At 47.6% G+C, this 16752-nt stretch overlaps 1 protein-coding gene across 1 annotated transcript in view; it reads right to left on the bottom strand.

Moving 5' to 3' along the window:
• BSN (bassoon presynaptic cytomatrix protein) overlaps nt 1–7168 on the bottom strand; it is a 77610-nt gene extending 70442 nt beyond the window's left edge. The window contains exon 1 of the mRNA XM_041425949.1: nt 7140–7168. Coding sequence (XP_041281883.1) covers nt 7140–7168 — 29 coding nt within the window. The remainder of the gene's footprint in view (nt 1–7139) is intronic.
• Nucleotides 7169–16752: the final 9584 nt, after the last annotated feature.

The following is a 16752-nucleotide window of genomic DNA, read 5'->3' as shown; positions in this document are numbered from 1 at the left end:
TTATCTGCAGTAAAACCAAGGGGATGAGCAGCAAACAACTCAAGATAAAATATGAAGAGAGACATGTGAAGTGGCTCACACCCAAAAGAGGGAGGCTGTGCTGACCAACAAGAATTAGAGCTGCTCAGCTACGAGCAGAGATTTGACCTAGTTGGTTCGACTGAAACCTGATGTGAACATCCACATGACTGATTTTAAGAATCACTGAGTATAACCTATTTAGAAAAAAAAAAAAAAAAAGTAGCTAAACAAGCAGCAGTTGTACTCTAGGTCAAAATGGCACTGGGTTTGACTTGGAAAGACATAATTCTGAATGGTTATGGGTGGGCAAAGGAACGGCATGGGATAGTAGCAAATGTTAGCTGGTATACGCTGCCTGTCAGCAAGTCTGACTAGAAAATAGGACAACCCTTTTAATAAATAAACAGAAAAAGAAGTGTCTGATGTGGAGGGCCTTTGGTTTCAGCTCTGTGCACTGAAAATCTCACACTAGCAATGCTCAGATATACCCCAAGCTTGGCTGTTCTATTGGAGGCAGCTTGTAGCTCTATAAAGTCCTACATCTGACACGGGGAATCCTGTATCAGGCTCTGCTTTGACAAAAAAAAGCCCCCAGCAGTTACAGAATTAAGCACCTGCTTAAATCCAAGTGCCCCTAAATTAATTACATTGATGTCCATGCAGGAAGAGGATCACTCTGGAAATGGATGGTTTAAAAACAGCAAATGCCACACAGCTGAAATCAAAATAGAAAATACGAAATGGTAACTAGGAACTGCCAGGGAGTATTTTATTAGATGGCAACACAAGCACTCTTGTGAAAGGCCACAGTGTTTAATGAGTTGCTCTTGTGAGCAGTGGAAAAACCCTGTTCTTCTGCAGCTTTGTGCTCCAGGGCTGCCTTATCCCTGTCAAATAAGATGCAGCTTCTGTCAGGCATTTTCCCAGTGACTGAGGCATCCCTAAAGCACATCTCCTGATGCTGACAGTATACTTGAGCTCCTGCTTCCACCCAATGTGGTAATCATTCGGGTCCTTAACCTCGACCCTCATACCTGTCCTCACAGAAACAGAGAAATGTGATAGTCTCGAGTCCTCAGCCTCGCTGTTACACCCTGCTGGGCTGGGCTTCAAGGAGGGGCTGCCAGGCGGGTGGTGGCACAAGCCACTGGCACCCAACGCACACAGCCTTGCCCAGGGGTGGTACTGTCATGGGGGGAGCAGTGCTGCACGCACGGTGTGCCTGCCAGCTTCCTCCTCTGGCCCAGGCTCTGCAGGAGATAACACACCTAGAGCTGCTGCTGGCTTTTCCCTTTGTTTCAAATGCCATCCACGGAAAGGTAACAGGAACCAGGAGATTTCCACTTTACACAGCCACCACAAACCAGTTACTCTCTGTCTTAGCACCGTGTCTAGTTCAACCCAGAATCAGCAACAGGAGAACACATCAATGTCACTCTTGCTGCTGCTCTGTCAGCCACGGCTGTTGAGAGGCATCTGCCATCTTATTAGCTGAATCCTACATACCAGAAGAGGGGTTTATGACTGATTTCAGCTCTAAATAAGCATATACTTGCTTATTTTCATTCCTGCACAACTGCCTTCTTGTAAAGGTTTGTGAATCATTATTATTTGCAGTTGGGCTAAATGATCATTGAAGGCCCTTCCAACTCGAAATACTTTATTTTCAACCCTATTTTATTATATTCTGTTGTTTACCATTCTAATTTTGATATGTGGCAAGCAAATACTTAATTTGAACCTTACTTAGCCCTGGTTGAGCCAAGAGTAATTTCCCTTAGAGCACTTTGCAATATAAAACCAGAGCAGTGGCTGTTCCTGCTCACACCAACATCCCCAGACCTCTCCAAAGAATCCCAAGGTCAGATGTCTATTAGACACCCTATACAGACCATAATGAACATCTGATATTAAATGCAAGGCAACTGATCCCTATAGAGTCCAGAGCAGCCTCTATGAACCCCAAGACCTGAACTGGAGTCAGGGCAGAGTTTTGCATCTCTCACATGAGCTCTCACAAGCCAGAAGGTCACTGAGGGACCTGCAGACCACCACATGCTGCTCTGGGGAGCTGCTCTTTCAGCTGCTGATGGCTGAAATGTGTGGCCACCACTGTCAGGATCTTGGCCAAACCCTTCAGAGCCAAAGGCAAATGGGCCTGACAGAAGAGTCAGCAGGTAATGATCTCAGTCCCATATATATCAAAGAGATCACTTCTGATAGCTTTACAGGAGCAGGAACTATAAAGGTCCAAAGGTTTGAACAGGGTCTCTTTTTTAAATTATATAATTGTTGCTGAGAACATTAATGATCTTGAACTTCAAAGCATTAAAATATTTCAGGGGTAAGTGCAGTGTCCAATATTCATTCTACTTCAGCGACAGGGAAAATCTGTTTCCTCTGTGATAGCTGAAAACTACCTTTAAATCTTCCAGAGACAGAGTAGAAGCCACTTCTTGATCAAAATGCCATCAGCTGCACGGTGTGAGAGGAGCTGTGCAGCTCAGTGAGCCACTTTTTTATCAAAATGCCATCAGCTGCACGGTGTGAGAGGAGCTGTTCTCTCAGTAATGAGAACCAGGAAAGTGCAGGTGCAGAGCCAGGGCTTCACTGTGCCTGGGATGAACATAGAGATCCCAGAAAGGCTATGGGCTATCTAATCCCTCTCTGCCTCTCTCTGGGCACTTAGCAGGCATCTGAAAGATCCAAGACAAGGAGGAACATCTCCTCATCCAGTGAATGGGTGCAGCTGGAAGGTCAGCTTTGGACCTTCAGTGCACATGAAGCCTTGAAGTCTTTGGGAAGACCTGGAGGGACAGGAGGCATCAGTCACCCTAGCTGCTGGACCTGAGGACACTGCTGAAGGGGAGGATGCTCAGCAGGTCTGGGGTCATTAAGTGCCCCTCGTTTGGCATTAATTCAGGTGATGCTGAGGGTGGCCATGCTGCTGTCTGCACAGGAAAGTGAGCTGCTGCCTGCAGAGCTCCTCTCCTTTTTACTGCAGGATTTGGAAGGTCTGCAATGAATGATGAAGAGCTGTGCCACAGAGTTATGGCCCTGCAACCAATACCAAGGAGCATGTAGGGAAACAGCAGCTAAACCAGGGATAAATGTCCCCAGGAGCCACAGAGGGGTGTGGGCTGCAGACTCCTCAGTCTGATTTCCACTCAGCTACTCCACGTGTTGCCTCCATATCCTTCCCTGGTACAACTGATTGCTATGAGCAAGTCATTTATGTGTGCTAAAATTACATAAAAGAGCCACGACAATCTTGAAAGTACTGTGGGCAGCAGAAAGGATGAGGATGCTGGGGAGAGTACCCCAGGCAAGCAGCAGCTGCTCCCCTCAGCCTTCAATGCACTCACATCCTCAATGTGAGCTCTGGCAATTAAAGGGTAGAAGAGCTGATTGCTGCAGGCACGCTTAACTGAAGGCCTTTGTCCCAGGAAAGCCAACACCATGAATTACTGCTCTGTATTTCCGAAATGCCAGCAAAGCTGAAAGATAAGCCATGGCGTGAGGCTAAGGAATTTTTATGGCACACGGCTGCTGAAAGCTTATCTTGTAAATCTATGATTATAACCCACGCCCGCCCTCCTTGAGAGCCTCTCTGATTTTAATTAGCAGCGACACAATTTTTTGTTTAGTTCGTTAGCTATTCCCTAAAGCAATGCAGAATGAAGCTACCTGCTCTGGACTTAATCCTGCGACAGGAACGCGCCTGCTCTGAGGAGCCAAACCTGACACACAAACTTTCAGTAACAGTGACTGTAAGAGACTTGGCTTCAATCTACTTGCAGGGCTGGGAAAAAACACAGAAATTCACATGATTACTATAATTTTCAGATACAACCGGGAAAAAAAGAAGAGAAGAAGTGAGAAGGTTTGTTAGAAAGAAATTAAAAGCAGCAGGTGGAAAGGTAACAAAGGGAAGTTTCCATGGCACCTGTTAGCAAAACATGCACCGTCAAGAAAAGGTTTAAGCCATGGCTATAACACAGCAATATAATTAAACAACCAAGCTACAGGAGTAAAAGGCAACACTTAGTATGAAAAATCATCTCAAGTGGGAGAATTGTTAGGATAAAAATCTAGAAAGAAAGGGGAGAAAGAAAGAAGTAATAGAAGATGAAGAAATAAGAGGAATCCTTCTTATGGGTTAATAACTTATCAGGATTTAGGACACCAAGGATAGAGGCAGATGGTCAGGTTTTCACAAGCAGAGGTGCAGGATCTTGCCGTGGGATAAATGGGATATTCATAAATGGCTTGGGAAGGAGGGGGGATAAAGAAAGGACAAGTTTGCTGAGCCATACAAATTTATTCAGCATATTCAACACTAAAGCTGAATGCAAAGAGCTGTAAAAGGCTCTCCTGAACTGGATGTCTCAAAACATCATGGCAGGTGAAATCCAAGGTCAAGAAATGCAGAGTGAGGCACAGAGAACAACCATAGCCACATGTAGTGATGGCTTCTAAATCAGACACTGATGCTCTGCAAAGAGTTCTGCAAGCCATGTTGGACCATTCTCAGAAAACATCAATTTAATGCTCATCAACAAATATAGAACAATCCACCCCAAAAAATACACAATTAAGTTATTTTGGGAAAAACGCATTTTGGAAAGCAATTCAAAGAGAAGAGCAAAGGCAGCCTGTTCTCTTGACTTGCTTCTGGCTTCCTTCCCCACAGAGTGGCACCAAGGTCTGGTTTTGCAATTCTCCCTTTTGCATTCAGGCTTGACTCTGTCCAGGAGCTGGACAGATTCCTGCAGGTGCTGGCTGGCTGCACAAAACTAATCCAAAACGAGCAGCAACACTTTTTTTTTTGGCACAGGTGGGCAAAGAAGGGGTCAATCCAGGGGTCTGGTTCCAACAGCTCAACATCCCCAGTCATGCCCACACCACACAAGGGTCCCCACACTTCTACCTTCCACAAGAAGTTGGTATTCAACCATTAAGAAACTGGGAAGATTGCAGGGACTTTTTTTTGGATGACTTCCACCCATGCTCCAAAATTAAAATCTGATGCAAAAAAAATGTATCATTATCCATCTCCATGACAGCTTGAGTCAACCAAACTCAGCCCAGAACGAAGAACAACATTCATTCCAGGCATAAAAAAATAGGAAGATCCATCAGAAAGAGAAGTGCTGTTAAAAAAGAGGCAGTAATGACAGACCAGAAAGAAACTGGTTTGTATTTTTAGAAAAAGGAAAGAAAAACACAGTTAAAAAGCAATTTCCAGGAGAGGAAATCAGAGTGCCATACTGCAGAGAGACAGGCAGCTCCTGGTGACTACGCAGCAACCAAAAAATCCTGACTTTGCACCCTCATTTATCTGAGCCTGGGCAAATGAAACAAGGGACCTAATTTTTTGTGTGTGTCTGTGAAAACCATAGCATTTTTGTCCATCCTGCAGTTCGTGTCTTTGCATCTCTATGCATTTTAGCTAGCTCATAATAGTCCCTTTAACTCTTCCCCAAGCCACTTAGGTCCTTAATTCTATTTTTTTGTTGTTGCCTCAGGTTACCAGGAGAGCGGATATCCGAGGTGTGGAAGAGCAATCAAGAGATCATTTGGGCAGGGACTGAGGAAACAGCCATCAACTGATCCCCCATGAAGAGCTCCAAATACAGCACATGTGGAGGGGTACATGGAAAAACTGATGAGGCCACATTTCCCTGTGAGGAGGAGAAATCTGTGTCCAACACGGCCAGATGCCTTTAAACAAAATCTTCACATCAGGTTATGTTTCTCAAAAACACTTCTCAGCTGCAGAGGTTTCTTCCTCCCTGACATTCCCCACACCAGCTCACAGGGTCCAACAATGTCTGTTATTTAAGACTGTGGTTGCAAGTGCCTGGTGGGACACTGCCCGGGGGCTGGCACTGGATGGGCTCAGTATCAGTGGTTTTGTGTCTTAGATTTGCACTTTCTGGCTTTCAGAGATATGAAGTGGAATGGCAAAGCAAACTCGGAATTATGTTTTTATGTGTAAAACTCACTATTCACAACAGGAAAGGAAATCCAAGGAACAATACATTACCTATACTGTCAGAGACACCATCAACTTCAATATCTCAAGCTGTTTAGTTTAAACGTACTTTTGAAATAGAAGAGTCTGAAATTCCCCTGCCAAATTCTTTATAGGATCAAAGGAAAACATTTTCCCAGCTTCTGCAACTCTTTGAGGCTCCTTGTCCCTGCCTGCATTTCCCTGCTGCACGTACCTCAGCCCAGAACATTTGTCCCCAAAGAGATGGAAGCATCTGCATATTTGATGTACCTGTCCTTGCAGAACCCTCGGAAGGCTTAGCTTGGCAGAAATGGCACAGGTACAATTTAAGGCTGAGAAGTTTAGTTGGTAAGTGAAGCAAATTTCAGATACGCTGAGAAGCAGAAGGCACTTTATTCCTACCCAGAGCAGCTGGTTGGTTTTTGTTTGCATATTTCAAAGAAAAAGAAGGGTGTGATAATTTGCCAATTCAGAGTGTTTGGGTCTATATTTTCACTTAATAATAAATCAAAATTAAATAGGTAATTGTGGACATGGGTTGGATGAAACTGAGTTGTACGGCCAAGAGGAATCCTATCCTAATCCATTCACCAGTGCTTAACATCCATCAACAATGCAGGAGGTAGAGAGACTGGAAGATGAGGAAGACAGATAAAATAAAGCAGAAAAAGCACGCCTAAGGAGACACTTCCTCACAGTTTCCTCCCAGTGGGATGTTTCTGGATGCCTTATTTTTGCCAGGTTGAGGTAATCAGTGGCATATAATGTAGTGATAGGGATCATCTTTTCCACTCCAACAGGAACTGATGTTCTGTCACAACTGCAGTGTGTAACCAGTCAAAATCTCATCTGATCTAGTGGTAAATGGGCTCTGAAAATCACCACCATCACAATAGGTTCTATAATACACTATATAAACAAAAACACTCTTTTCCTGGTGTGCTCCCCAGCTCCAGGATTCCCAAGCAAAACATCCACAACTTAGATACAGGTGGGAAAAGCAGAAGGCTTGGATATTTTTGCTCCTTGGGACTACAGATCTGTCCGGAATACAAAGGATGGTCTGTATTACAGGGATGAGAGCAACACCCACCATTACCTCCTCACGTACGCCGGCGTCAGGAGCATTTACGGAAAGCTGCCGCTGCCGCCCGGCCCCAGCACAATGTGCTCCAGCACTATCTGCTCCAGACATCTCAGATGTTCATATCAGAGCTGGTGCAGCCCACGGATGTGTTTGAGACTGACAGCAGTTCCCTCACCCTCCCAAGAGCCATCCCAGCAGAGGGGAGCGGAGAAGGCTCCAAAGGGCAGCATCCCAAAGAGCCGCTACCACTGTTGCCCAGAGTGTTGAGAAATCCTCTGCTGAGCAGGGAAGAAGAAACCCAAATTATGGTGGCTTCTTGTTGGTGGGCAGGAGACAACAAAGCTGATGCATCTGAGAGAAAATATGGGAAAAATCTGCACATTTGAAGGACATCATGGAGCTCTTTGTGTCCTACTGCTGGTCCTACAAGGGCTATATTAATGGGTCTCAAACCTGGAACCCCATGAATCTCAGACTGGAATCAAAAATACAACAGAAATTCATAAAGTCACAGAATTATTTGGGTTGGAAGGGTCCTTAATGATCATTTCATTGCAACCCCCCTGCTGTGGGCAGGGACATCTGCCACTAGACCAGGTTGTTCCAAGCCCCATCCAGCCTGGCCCTGAACACTCCCAGGGATGGGGCAGCCACTTCTCTGGCGAGTTACCGCAGATGAACTGCTGAAGTAGCCTACAGCAAAATTAAAATGGAAAAAAATACTTTTACTCCTTCCTGTCGACTCGGAGCTTGTTGCTGAGCACGATGAGAACAGTTCAGGCTGTGACCACCTCGGGTGTTTAAGCCAAGCAGACCAAACCCAGCCCACCAAGGCAACAGGCACTGGCACTGCGGTGCCCAGCTGCAGCACAGCCCTACCTGCAAGGGCTCCAAACCAGCAGAGTTTACTCTGCCAGTTAACTAGGAGGTTAGTGTTTAAAAAAAAAAAAGAGAGAGAGAGAAAAACCCAACCAAACAACAATTTGTCTCCCTAAGAAGATTAATAGGTGCATTTAAAGAAATCAGGCTGTAGGCTTAATGAGAGAGAGGCAGCAAAATCCTAAATGTGAGACCTCCTACAGTTTTTCAGTCCAGCTGTACAATCAAATAATAGTTTATGTAACTAGGATTGAAACAAAATTAAAAGTAATTTCATGTTTCATCAAAAGAAAAAGTACAGTTCGGAGTCAACATGGAAAAAGATCTAGTTCAGCCCCACATTTTCCCCAGCCTTTCATAAGCTTTGTACTATCAGCTGATTTGGGTTTTTTTCACACGACAAAGGCAAATTATCAAGTCCCTTAAGAACTTATTATACATTTCCAATTTTCAACTATCCCTATTTTATAATGCATAAATTCAAATATCTATAAGTGAAATGTTTTCTTTAGAAGATGAAAGAAAAAAATAAAAACATGCTGTTTTTCCTAGGCTGCAATCTGTTTTTTGGTTAAATAATAATAAAAAAAAAAGTGTGTTTAGCAGCTACAACATGTCAATCTTTGCAAGTAATTCCCACGCACAACTTCATCCTTTTGCAGACATTAAATATGGCAGTATCTTCTCGTACTCCACATGTCTAGACTGATGAAGGAAGAGCACAAGCTACCAACAGACTCTTTCTTCTACTGGAAAGTCCAGGGCAGGCCCATTTGGGTCTCAGGTGGGTTAAGAGCAGCAAACCCCTGGGAATTCATTCAATAGCTGAAGAAGAGACATCTCACATTGACTTCATACCCCCATACAACTTCTGAGGGTGGAGCAACCTGAGAAGCACCCTGAGATCACGCCAGAAGAGGTTGCATACTCCAACCATCTCCTAACAGAGCTAAAAATCCATAAATAAAGGCAAATTTGAAAATAAATCTCCCTATCCATGATGCTACAACCCTCAGGACTGGTCCTGCAAAAGGATGTCCACCGGAACCAAGCTCTGAGCCTCTCAGCAGCTGGAAAAGCTCATGAGCCCCCAAGGCCAGGAAAGACTCAAGACAGACTAGAAAGCAATGTTCTACTGGTATGCAAGGAAACAAAGAGAAAAAAAGGTTCAGGGGCTGCTCTCAGCTATTGACATCTGGCCTCTGCAAGTATCCCTGCCATGTAAGGCCTCCAGCACTCTGGGCTGGATCGAGGAGGTCCTGCCACTCTTGGAGATCCCGGCTGAAATGTGGGATTTGGCCACATCTAAATCGAATGACATTTTGATTCACGGTGATTTTTCTTCTACGTCCTTCAGAGGAGCTGTCAAATCCTCATCTGAAAGCTATTCAGCGTGGGAAACTGCTTTGTCATGTCTGAGAGCCTGTGGTCCCTGTCAAGTCCTGGAATCGAGTGAAGAACAGTTAGTCACACATGCCCAAAAACCCTCAAAATTCTGCAACATTTCTTAAGCAGCATGGATGCGTTTTCTATGCAGCATCTGCTTGCTCTAAGTTCAGTTACAGCTATCAAAAAAGAGGAAACCCTCCAAGAGGACAGGAAGTGCTCTTTTCATGAGGACCTACACATGATGAGAGAAGAGGTCCAGGTGGCTCTAAGGGCCCCCTGGAGCCTTTTCTTCTCCAGACCAAACAACCCCAGCTCTCTCAGTCTGCCTCCGTAAGAGAACAGTGTCTCATTTAAGATCTCAGTCATTACCTCGTTAGTGGGGCTGTGATGGGGTGTCTAGTGGTGTGTACCAGCAACTAATGGCCGAGGTTTCCCCCAGCCCTGTGCTTCCACCTTTCCCCAGCTGTACCCCGCACACCCCATTGCAGTCACCTGGTTCTTGGACAACCGTGCCCAGCCCAGGGAGCACTGACAGTCTCCACATGGAGATGTTCATCTTCTTGCTCTAGGGAGAAGGTGTAAAGGCTCTTCCTTCCTGTGCTAAGGACAGGGACAGGAGAGAGGTCTGGGAACACACTGGGCAGGAGAGGGGTTTGTGTTGTAGCTCCTCTTAGAAGATGCCTAATTCACTCTACTGCATTAAATATACCAACATTTTTCTTCTATAGACAGTGACCTAGAAACACAACTAAATCATTTTTTGAAAAAAGAGAATGCATCAAACTAATTAATCACATCTTCAGGGGGGAATGAAGCCAGTAAGAACAGCTAATCTGCTGCTCATCACAGAAACTATAGTTTTGGACCGCGGGCAACTTTGTATATTCAAAGGCAATGGTTTTACTTAAACCTTCTATGATCACATATCCTATTATTCTGTCTGGCAAACTGCTTCTACACTTATTTATCCTCTTAACATCCATTTCATTTGGCTAGCACGGGCCTCTGAACTGCAGAGGTGTGTCTTTGCTAGCCATCAGCCATCATAACCATCTTTGCCACCCAGTGCCAGCAGCCAGGCTGGAGGGTGCATTCCCTCTCCATCTCCAGCCAAACCATGGCACTTACACAGATGAAAGGAAAAGACAAAATAAAAATTGCATTCAGAGGTGCTTCCCTTGACTTGTCTCTGGGGAGCTCAACAAGGGCAGGGAGCTGCTGTCTCCTGTCCTCCCAACCCACTGTTCCCAGTCTCTTAATGGGGCTGGGGTCACTCTTCAATATCAAACACACACTAGGAAAGCTTCAGAGGCCAGGAATGAGTGAGACACGACCATCAGTGTAGTTAAGTCGTCTTTGGTATTAAACATGAGCAGAGCACCTCATGAACATCTCTTCCAGGCACGCCATAAAGCCCAGGGCAGCGTTAATAGAGCCCAGCGATGCTGATTGCTCTTACAGGCTCCTAAACAGCACATTGGAGGTGCTGGCTGCTCTCAGAGAGGAGGCAGCTCACAACATTGATAAAAACTTCCCAGCATCAGTGACATGAAAAGCGGTACGGCGTGCTCATCAATGACTGACAGGCTGCACAGCAGCACCTCAGGGTCATGCCAGAGCTTAGCACCTCCAAGCACGAAAAAAGACAAAAAAACTTGTTCGTAGGAATAGTCGTGCTCATGGACTGATACAAAAATAACAAATCTGTCATTCAAACAGACATTTGAAAACGCAGTGATGGCTCAACAGCGACGATCTCAAATTCAAGATGAATAACAGTTTACGATGTGTGGGACCGGGATGACCATCAGCACTTACTGTCACTCACTAGCCAAAAAGAAACCCCAAGGAACATCCTGGAGCAGCGGCGCTCAACAGCAAAGTCCACGTGACACAAAGTCACTGTCACATTTAGTGAAAAACGGTAACGCCTTTGCCATGAAACCGTTTCACCCTACTGAGCTACCTGCTCTTGGGAAGCACTCTCTGCACCCTGACTGCCTGTCCCATCCTTCCCAAGGGGCACCTCATACGCTAGGAAATTAGCCTGATATTGGAGAAGGATTGCTGGAAAAACACCCTGGGCCAGCCACAGTGCCAGCCCCAGCCGGCTGTGCAGAGAGGCTGTGTGGCAGGCAGGCTGTGGTGTTCTGCCAGTCCAGATGCACATCAAGTATTCCCCAAACTCATATAAACTGCAGGAATATGCCACAGCACTGACTATCTGTTTGCACTGAATTGGAGACATGATGGGAAACATCAAATATGTGCTTGATTCACACAGCAGAGAAAAGAAACAGCTTTATTGCAGCATGCTGGAGAAGCAGAAGTGGAGAGGCAGAAGCCAGCTCAACATGAGCAACAATGTGGAGGGACCCACCAGCCCCAATGGATGTGGCCACTTGAGCTGTGGCTCCATTCCTGAGCATCAGCAGAAGAATCAGGATGGCTTGAGTTGGAAGAGACCCTAAGGATCACCTAGTTCCCATCCCCTGCCAAGGGCAGAAACACCTTCCACTAGAGGGCTGACCATCAGCACTCAGCTTTCCAGTGCAAAGGAAGCGGCCCTGCCATAGCTTCCAACTGTACCTGAAGAAGTCAAGGACTCCTCCAACTTTCCAGCACAAGCCAACACAGCAAAGGATATTAATCCTTCCAAATTCTTCTATATCCTTTCTGAGCAGGAGTGGACACTGTAGGGACATCCCCAGGAGCCCCTCAGCCAGCAACAGTGAGGGGTAAAGATCCATGCCCACAGCGAACCATCCAGGCTGGATCCCGCAGACAGAAACCCCAACCTGTGAGGCAGACTGCAAATCTGTGTATTTGTTTTGGAAATAAAGGCATTAATAATTGATGCCAAACACTGTGAATATTGATGAGCACGTTCCCAGAAGAGGTTTTGGAGTTACTTAAGCACCCAGAATTGTGCCGTCTGGATTCAGTGGCCTAATGGCTGCTGTCAGAGCAATCACAAGTACGCAAAGCACTGTGTCACAGCCAGCACCGCCTGCCATCATGAGAGAAGATAAACTGAAGCCCAACGGGGTATTTAATACCACAAATATTTTGATTCAATCCATCATGTACACCATTTTCTACTCCTTTTGCTTTTTGTTTTGCTCACACAAGTTTAATGTTCTCAAAACACCGAGGATCTGTTTTTCCCTTCCTCACTTAAACCCAGCCTCAGTTTCCTCCTGACCCTCCAAATGTCTTGCAGCAAATAAACTAATGCTCAATAAGTGCAGAAGCATGGCAGGCTTTTCCAGACTGCCAGTCCATGGCTCAGCCAGGGAAAAACTATTTTAATACTGGAGGAAATTCCCAGCAATGCCTCTGATGGTGATGCTTCTGCCCCATCCTGTGCAGGGCTCAGAGCCTTTGGGGAGAGCAGAGCATGGAAATGAGGATGGAGCTGGCTCTCTGGGCCCTCCAGGTGAGCGTGAGCCCTCTCCACAGCCTGACTTCTCATCACACAGTCTGGTTTTATCTCTAGCAGTCATATGAAAGTGGACATCGACTGCTCATTTCTGCAAGCTTGGGAAAAGTGCCCCTTTAAAAAGAAAGAGGCCAAGTTGCTTTTTTAAAAACAATTATCTTTATGTATAAACTTCTTATCTCTCATTGTGATGGTACCTTATGGCAAGCAAACAAGCACACTCGAGTGTGCTACTCAGAGGGTAAAAGGAACATCCAAACTGCAATGGTCTGTCCAAAGTTTCTCTGATTTTTTCTTCCAGTTCTGTTTCTCCTATACTCTTCCCTATCACCAGATTGTTTACTTCAAGCTCCATCACCTGCCAAACAGAGCAATGCTGAATGTACAGCAGGCCAAACAGGATCAGCACTTGCCTTGCCATTGTTCCAAGCCAAAGGAAGGCTCTGAGGGAGCTCACAGCCCATGCCAAAGGTGCTACCACGCAGTACTGGAGATATTCCCTCTTGGTGCTTCAAGACCTTCAGCTCACAGCCTATCTTGAGGCTTAAGAAATACTGGGGTACGACCCACAGTGTGGAAAACAAAGGTCCTGGCACCTCTGCCAGTGTGTCATGGAAGCAAGCTCCCTGGCAGCCTCAGAGCCTGCAGCCCGCCTGGCTGCTCGCAATGGGCATCGCCCAGCTCCAGAGAAACAGTGGTGCTGAAAGCACTGCTGCTCCCACAGACAGCCCCTGAATTTGTGGCTGGTCCTCAGTGCTCCCCAGGAGACTGCCCCTCTTCCCCTCTCCCATCCTTCAGCCTCATGCACCCAGGTGTCAAAAAGAGATTTTTACAAGCTCCACAGCTGAGCAGCAGAGAGACCAAAAACCTGAATGGATCCTGCATAAATCAGGAACATACAATCAGAAGCAGCAATAAAGTCTTTCTGCAGGTTACCAGGAAAACCAGCCATGTAAAGCTCTGTGCCCCAAGCTACAGTTCTGAATTTGGGATCATCCCTGCCCTGCCATCCAAGTCTTTTTCATCCATCCATCCATCCATCCCGTGAAACGAGCTTGTCCCTTCTCCTTAGGGGGTCTCTCTGCAGGAACAGACTAGAACTTGCCAGGCACTGGAAAGCTTTCTGCCCAAATGCATCAGCAACCAATCTGGGTCCCTTTGACCCTACAGGTTAACGATGCCCCAGCCATTCACCTCCTTTCAGGCTAGAGGCCCTGTTTGTCTGAGCAGACCAGCAGCAACCCTTCCCTCCCTCCTCAGATTCAATCTCTCCTTGCTGGTGTACCAGAGTCAGGCACAGCCTCCTCAGGTGAGATTCCAGCAGCTCCTTGCACAAGGGTGAGGTCTGCACTGAAAACACCCTGCCTGATGCAGCCCTGCACCATGCTGGCCTTTCCAAAGCTGCATCCTGCTGGCAGAGCCAAACCACCCCTGAGCTGAGCACTGCTCCCAGCTTCCCTCCAACCTCTGGCTCACCCGTGCCTCAGCAAAGCATGCAAGCAAAAAATCAAAGTTTATAAATAGTGGTAGACGTTGCAACTTAGTGAGAGGATGCTACTCCTATTTGTGGTTTCTACTCTCTGAAGTATCTTCACAGTGGATGCAGGGTTCTTAGAAGCTGTTATTATGGATTTAAACACAAGACCCCAAAATCCAGGGCAACCTCTATAAGGTATTCAGGCTATTTCTCTGTGTAACACAAAGCACACTGTGGAAAATGACACAGAAAGTCACACTACTATAGTTTTCACTGGCTTATACGTGGATTTTACTTACTTAATTCAGAGGACAAAAAATAATTGCTCTGATATTGAGAGAAACTCCCTTTCTCTGACCACTTGAGATTTCTGGAGCAGCACCTTTTGCACTGCACACTCACTGCTTGGCCAGCACACCCTGTGCTCTGCTGAACCTTTCACAACATATGGTCTGTCTTATGTGCCCACTCCCGCACCTCACCAAAGCGACTTTCTTCTCGAGGCCTCATTTCCCTTCACTGCCACCTTGCTACCTTGAATTAAAAACCCTCAGTGTCATCTCAGCCCCCCACACCCCTCCCACGCTTAAGTTTTAAACACCGGCATAGCTCAGCATCGTCCCCATCCCACTGCTGCTCCACAGCACAGCCCCACTTGGCCCACCTCTTTAATTGCTTTAATTAATTGCAAGGGAGGGCAGCTCCCCAGCAGCAGCTTCCCAGGAGGCGCAGGAGCATCAGCTCAGTGTGCGAGGGCTGGAGCATGGCCGGAAAAAACAACCTGGTGTTTCTGGCAGGAGAGGAGCGTGGATGGCCAGTGCTACACACCCTGCTGCTCCACCCAGCAGCTCTGCATGCTCCAGGACCCCCAAAGCCCCTGGAACCCCCAGCACTGCACAACAGCCAACACAGACACTGGACAGTAATGGAGGAGCAGTGCCAGAACTGGACAAACAGCAGACCTGCATGGCCTCCTCGGCTCCTCTCACTACAGCAGACTAAACAGCCCCACAGGTATTTAATTTTAAATTGTTCAAGCAGCTACGACAACTTTTCACTGGCAGAATCCAAAGCAGAGGGGTTGTGACGCTCTAGCGAGAGAAACTGAGAAAAATGTAAAGGAAAATGAGCACAATTTCACTCAAGAGTTATTTTTTTCACACTCACTGTGTGAAAGCTCACAGGGATCTTACAGACAGAAGCCTGCCCACAGCTGTAGCATCCCCGAAGCCCACTTGATGTTACAGTGTTCCTGTGAGCAGCCATTGCAGCCCAGCAAGACAGAGCCCACTGCCAGGCAAGACTGCAGCCTCCCTCAGGCTCCCACCTGGATTTTCCCTGTCTGAAGCAACACAAGTGGCAAGACCAGCAGCACTTATCACTGCCCAGGTGAGGCAAAGAGCCCAGAATGCCCCTGCCTTAGCCACACACTGAGGGTGAACCACCCAGCGAGTCCTCCGCATTCCTCTGTGCAACTTTCTGCTCCTTGCCTTTATTTTTCTCAGATATGTTTTAGGATTGGCTTTTTTCTTTTAAGGAATATCTCTTATCCCGCACTCGCTTCCGAAGTATCTCCCTCCCAGCTGGCGCTGCCTGGCAGAAGGAGAACGGCTCGGTGCAGTTCCCTGTGAGGTTTTGCACCGATGACTCCTGGCAGGGCTGCATGTCCCTCCTGTTACATAACGACCTTTCCCGTTTGGTGCTGGCTCCACTTAGGGTGGCCACGTTTGGGAGTGGTCACATTTGGGGTGGCGACGTTTGGGGTGCTCACATGCCCCAGTTCTCTCAGCCGTGTGCTGCCAGGCACCATCCCCCCATCCTGACCAGACCCACCAAACCGGAACCACTCTCCTTTCTCCTTATGCCTCCCCCCTTGCTGCTGGACCTCTGCCCACCGGGCAGCACCCCGCTTTCTCCCGCCCCATAAACACGACACTCCTCCTCGGGCATTCCATCCCTCTCCTACACCCAGCCCCAAATCGCACCTTTGCCCTCCCCAGCACCCACGGGTGTCCCGGCGCTGCCAGCTCCCCTGGGGCTGTACCCTCCAGCAGTGACCTGCCTCGGGTGCCTCCATCACCTCCCTGAGCCCCACTGCACCTGCCTCACCTCGCCTGCCTTCTCCCTGCTGCCCACACCCCACAGCCGCACCGTCCCTCCCCTCGGCTCGCAGTCCGTGCACACTCCTGTCTCACCTGCCTGCGTTCGCCCGCAGGTGCCCCACAGACCCAGCACCCCCCGGCACCTCCTGCCCCCCAGACAGCCCTGTACCCACGGCACCAGCCCCCACCACACCTCTCCGGCACCGCTCCGCACCCCGGCCCCGCTCACCCCTCACCCGGCGCGGCTGCACCTCCTGCCCGCGTGCCCCCCCCACCCGCGCCCGCCACCCCTGCTGCCCTGCGCCCACACCCCACCCAGCCGTGCCCCGCGCCCTG

This window comes from Onychostruthus taczanowskii, unplaced genomic scaffold (assembly GCF_017590055.1).
Source record: "Onychostruthus taczanowskii isolate IOZ18803 unplaced genomic scaffold, ASM1759005v1 scaffold9, whole genome shotgun sequence".
Lineage (NCBI taxonomy): Eukaryota > Metazoa > Chordata > Aves > Passeriformes > Passeridae > Onychostruthus > Onychostruthus taczanowskii.
Note: the sequence above shows the minus strand (reverse complement) of the source record. Positions and strands in the feature narration are given on the sequence as shown.